The 6,000-nt window shown below is 36.1% G+C and overlaps 1 protein-coding gene across 1 annotated transcript in view; it reads left to right on the forward strand.

The window, feature by feature from the left end:
• LOC126101242 (histone-lysine N-methyltransferase PRDM7-like) overlaps nucleotides 1-5,690 on the forward strand; it is a 95,451-nt gene extending 89,761 nt beyond the window's left edge. Inside the window, exons 5-6 of the mRNA XM_049911930.1 lie at nucleotides 5,291-5,546; nucleotides 5,680-5,690. Coding sequence (XP_049767887.1) covers nucleotides 5,291-5,546; nucleotides 5,680-5,690 — 267 coding nt within the window. The remainder of the gene's footprint in view (nucleotides 1-5,290; nucleotides 5,547-5,679) is intronic.
• The last annotated feature ends 310 nt before the right edge of the window (nucleotides 5,691-6,000 follow it).

The raw sequence follows: 6,000 nt of genomic DNA on the forward strand, positions 1-6,000 counted from the left end.
TATAATATGTGAAGTTTTTAAGATTAAAGTAGTTGATATTTGCATGTGATTAGGTACTGACAGTTTTGTAAGAGTAACTGCAAATTAAGTATTAATGCTCGTGAAGGTGACTGCTGATAGGAAAGAAGGTGTCAACTTCACCTACACATTTTAGTTTAAACTACATGTCTTGCAAATACAGGTGTAAATTACTGAGCTAGAGATAAAAGTAGGTGAAAAATCATGTTTGAAATGGAGGGTCGGTGACCTCGTTAGTGTGTTATTTGGCTTGAGCTGTGTATGTCAACAGAGATATCCATGATAGTGTCTTGCATGCCCTTTTTGATGCTACAGGCACACAGGAATCACAATTAAGTGCCATAATCTGGGAGAGCAGACTAGGTGTAAGCACTCTGATTTCAGAATTAGCTACTGCTACTGTTGCGGCTGCTACATTATATATCCTTTTGAGTTCTGTAGTTTCTTGCACTCTTGCTATCCTGTTCTGTGAAAAACATATTTCCTTCAACTATCCCATTATAACTACATTATTATTATTGACTTTTTTTTTTCTCAGACTTAAGTCTGGTTAAAAATGGAACGTGACGCGGACCTCGGTCAAGCGTGACTTCCTTGTAACTGTATGGTATATGTTATATTGCATTTAGGAACTTTCGGGTAATTGAACATGTATCAATAATTACAGATTTTTGTAGTTGTATATATATGTTTGGATGTAGCTGTATTGCATTGATGTACTGGTGGATATTGTGAGGTATGACTCCTGTAGTTGATAGTATAATTGGGATAATGTCGACTTTATCCTGATGCCACATGTCCTTGACTTCCTCAGCCAGTTGGATGTATTTTTCAATTTTTTCTCCTGTTTTCTTCTGTATATTTGTTGTGTTGGGTATGGATATTTCAATTAGTTGTGTTAATTTCTTCTTTTTATTGGTGAGTATGATGTCAGGCTTGTTATGTGGTGTTGTTTTATCTGTTATAATCGTTCTTAACTACATTACCCCGTGGAGGCCCGGGAAAAGAATAGGCCTCCGGTATGTTCTGCCAGTCGTAAAAGGCGACGAAAAGAGCAAACCACTAATAGGGCTAACCCCCCTTTTAGTGTGATTACTTGGTTCAGGACAGAACTAAAGAAACCTCGGACAAGCGCCGTCATGGTCGGGGACGACGCTTGAACCCTATGCCCGTCCACAATGGTAACGACACTGCTAGCCAACTGGAAAATGATTTAAATCCAAATAGAGGTGTTTTGCAGGATATGCTTCCTGCAACCACCCTAGAAGGAAAACAAAGACAGAGGATGAGATGGTCAGATGAAGTCAATCGACACCTCATGTTCTGTTATTACCAAGCAACAAACCTAGGAACCAACATAACTACATTATTATTATTATTATTATTATTATTATTATTCCTTTCCTTTCTCAGACGTTATGTATGGTTAAAAATGGAACGTGACGCGGACCTTGATCAAGCGTGACTTCCTTTTAACTGTGTGGTATATGTTACATTGCATTTAGGAACTTTCGGGTAATTGAACATGTATCAATAATTACAGATTTCTGTAGTTGTATATATAAGTTTGGATGTAGCTGTATTGCGTTGATGTACTGGTGGATATTGTGTGGTATGACTCCTGTAGTTGATAGTATAATTGGTATAATGTCAATTTTATACTGATGCCACATGTCCTTGACTTCCTCAGCCAGTTGGATGTATTTTTCAATTTTTTCTCCTGTTTTCTTCTGTATATTTGTTGTATTGGGTATGGATATTTCGATTAGTTCTGTTAATTGCTTCTTTTACTTGGTGAGTATGATGCCAGGTTTGTTATGTGGTGTTTTTTTATCTGTTATAATGGTTCTGTTCCAGTATAATTTGTATTCATCATTCTCCAGTACATTTTGTGGTGCATACTTGTATGTGGGAACATGTTGTTTTATTAGTTTATGTTGTATGGCAAGTTGTTGATATATTATTTTTGCTACATTGTCATGTCTTCTGGGGTATTCTGTATTTGCTAGTATTGTACATCCGCTTGTGATGTGATCTACTGTTTCTATTTGTTCTTTGCAAAGTTTGTATTTATCTGTTGTGGTATTGGGATCTATAATAATATGCTTGCTGTAATGTCTTGTGTTTATTGTTTGATCCTGTATTGCAATCATGAATCCTTCCGTCTCACTGTATATATTGCCTTTTCTTAACCATGTGTTGGATGCGTCTCGATCGATGTGTGGCTGTGTTAGATGATACGGGTGCTTGCCATGTAGTGTTTTCTTTTTCCAATTTACTTTCTTCATATCTGTTGATGTTATGTGCTCTAAAGGGTTGTAGAAGTGGTTATGAAATTGCAGTGGTGTAGCCGATGTATTTATATGAGTGATTGCTTTGTGTATTTTGCTAGTTTCTGCTCGTTCTATAAATAATTTTCTTAAATTGTCTACCTGTCCATAATGAAGGTTTTTTTATGTCGATAAATCCCCTTCCTCCTTCCTTTCTGTTTAATGTGAATCTTTCTGTTGCTGAATGTATGTGATGTATTCTATATTTGTGGCATTGTGATCGTGTAAGTGTATTGAGTGCTTCTAGGTCTGTGTTACTCCATTTCACTACTCCAAATGAGTAGGTCAATATTGGTATAGCATAAGTATTTATAGCTTCTGTCTTGTTTCTTGTCCGCAGCTCGTGATCGTGCGGTAGCATTCTCGCTTCCCACACCCAGGTTCCTGGGTTCGATTCCCGGCGGGGTCAGGGATTTTCTCTGCCTCGTGATGACTGGGTGTTGTGTGCTGTCCTTAGGTTAGTTAGGTTTAAGTAGTTCTAAGTTCTAGGGGACTGATGACCATAGATGTTAAGTCCCATAGTGCTCAGAGCCATTTGAACCAATCTTGTTTCTTGCTGTCAATTCTGTTTTCAGTATTTTTGTTAGTCTTCATCTATATTTTTCTTTTAGTTCTTCTTTTTATATTTCTATTATCTCTTTGTATTTTTTGTCTGTATCCTAGATATTTATAGGCATCTGTTTTTTCCATCGCTGCTATGCAGTCGCTGTGGTTATTCAATATGTAATCTTCTTGTTTAGTGTGTTTCCCCTTGAATATGCTATTTTTCTTACATTTGTCTGTTCCAAAAGCCATATTTATATCATTGCTGAATACTTCTGTTATATTTAGTAATTGGTTGAGTTGTTGATTTGTTGCTGCCAGTAGTTTTAGATCATCCATGTATAGCAAATGTGTGATTTTGTGTGGGTATGTTCCAGTAATATTGTATCCATAATTAGTATTACTTAGCATGTTGGATAGTAGGTTCAGAGCAAGGCAGAACCAGAAAGGACTTAACGAGTCTCCTTGGTATATTCCACGCTTAATCTGTATTGGCTGTGATGTGATATTATTTGAATTTGTTTGGATATTAAGTTTTGTTCATTGGGCCTATAAAAATAGTATCAGTGAGTGTTTGTGAGTAATTAGGTACCCTAGTTGGCATGTTTATGGTAGGAATTAAGTTGAATGATAATGTTACTGACTATCACAGATTCTTATTTGATGAGATTGTAAGAAAAACTGTATTAAAATCACCACGAAACACTATTTCCTTTGTTTTCTTTTTACTATTAAATAGGTCTGTAGAACTTCAAGGCACTTTATGAACAGATGGTAATTACCTTCAGGTGCTCATTATTGTGGCGTGTCATATAACTTTGCTAAAGTGATATGCTGCATATGACGATAGTGTTGACGAATGATGATCATCAGCTAGTTGGTAAGGCTGGACATGCATATTGTGTGTGGGAATTCGTTTCTGTCTGTGCATGCAATCGAGCAGCGATAGATGGCTTTTCTAACAGACAGGGTCCATTGACAGTGACTGACATTATGCGGCAAGTGCTGGTTTGGTGCGTCCTTCTTGCTTCCAATCCCCCACCTTAAAGTTACACCATGCTCCATGGCATAAAAATGTTTGTGACAATCAGCAATTACATCACAAGACTTAAAGAAGAAATGGAAGTTAGTCTGCTATAATCTATCAAATCAGGTGTACATAACACTTGTAATGTCAGATATCTAAGGAGCACACACATTGTATGAGGTGTTTCCAAGCTGTAAATGTTGGATGAATGTACATGCAGATAAAAGAAGTTTTATCATTTTGTAGCACAAGACCAATTGATTGGAAACAAAGACAATGATACATAGAGAAACTGTACAGAGGTATGGTAAATTTACCAGTTTCAAGTTTCTGATATCAGACTTATTTATAACTACGACTGAACCTGCCCATGTCTCCACAACTTTAGCTTTCAATATACACTTTAGTTTATAAACAGTTTTTTATGAAATTGTATTCCTTTTGCCCTATGAAAATCTACTTCTTTTCCCCATGCTGCTTCAGGCAGTACTTGTTAATATCTCTGTTCTTAAATTTGTGACAATTTATGCCAGTTCGTGTGGCAACAACTCTCCTCCATTTCTGCTGTACAGAAGTGATATGTTAACGTGATGTCTGTAACACTTAGCTATCTGTTCCAGTAGTTGCATGATCTTCAGAGAGGCAAATTATTTCAAGTAGGTTTCACGATACTGATTCATCAATGTAAATGAGTAGCTCATTAATTTTATTCAACAATCCTGATTCTGATGCAATAAAGATAGTTGGCATTTCACTGTAAGTGGATGGAGATAAAATTTCTGGTTGCACGGCTAAACTTTTTGGTTAACAGCTGTTTTGTGATGATGCTGTGTGCTAGAATTCATGCTTTAGTTTCTTTCTCAACTGAATGTTTGTTTCAGTCCTAAGCTCCTTTATAAGTTGGTCTCTTTGTGTCATCCCTATCCTAAAAATGTACTACTTTCACTACAGGAATGCTACGACCTTTAACTTTTTGAAGGTTATCCTCCTCATATTAAGAGAACCTGCTATCAGTGAATAATGAACTATTGATGTTTCAGGTTTGTCGATTTCATGTCACTTGCTTCAACTTAGATCTGATTGTGCAGCATTACAACAGAATTAAAAAGTTTCAATTTTGTTCTGTTTTCTGGAAATTAAGCTGTGACTGTTTTTGTTGATTTCCTTTAAGGGTGTGGAAAATTGGTGAATTGCAATCATTCAAGCATCAAGATTCTCTCATCTGTATAGGACGTCATCACTTCATTCCTTTTTAGCTGTATATGAGACCAAGCTTTGGATTCTTGAAAATGTTGAATGATATAAAATTATCTTATTTTTCCTTTTCTTTGTTTGTATGACTGTAAATAGATTCTGTTTTTAAATGTAACAGGTCAAGGAGAAAGGTCGTCCTGCAGGATTCATAGACGCCAGTGACAGCAGCATCTCCAACTGGATGCGGTTTGTAAACTGCTCACGTCACGAGAGAGAGCAAAATCTTCTAGCGTTTCAGTACAAGAGGAGAATATACTACCGCACCACTCGTCCTGTACTACCTAATGTAGAGCTGCTTGTGTGGTATGGTGACGAATTGGGGAAAGCTTTGGGCATTGACAAGAAGAAATACTGCATTGATAAAAAGTGCTCACGTGAGTATCCCTTCATTGGGACAATATAAATATTACAAAAAGCTGAATTAATTAATATTTTAATTTTATTTATGCCTCAAATAATACTGTGATCAGCCTTAATAATTAATTAAATGTGACATTTGGCTTTTAGAATTCAAGTAATAGAAGTATATGAACTCATGAAAAGGGACAAAAGATTTTAAGTCATCAAATTTAAAGCAGTACAAAAGCAGTTTAAATGTATGTTAACAAGAAAAACCGAAATTATACAGAAATAGGATGACAGTTCAATAACAACAATGACATTCACACTAGACAATTACCTACATTGACTGATATCCCTTTAACAACAGTCAGTGAATGTCAGAGTCAAACACTAACACAAGATATCATGTTGCTGTGTTTATTTATCATCTGATGAACGAGCTCATGGACAGATGCATGCTAATCACAGTTTGAAACTTCCTGGAAG

The sequence above is a fragment of the Schistocerca cancellata genome, chromosome 9 (assembly GCF_023864275.1).
Source record: "Schistocerca cancellata isolate TAMUIC-IGC-003103 chromosome 9, iqSchCanc2.1, whole genome shotgun sequence".
In the NCBI taxonomy this organism is placed as follows: domain Eukaryota; kingdom Metazoa; phylum Arthropoda; class Insecta; order Orthoptera; family Acrididae; genus Schistocerca; species Schistocerca cancellata.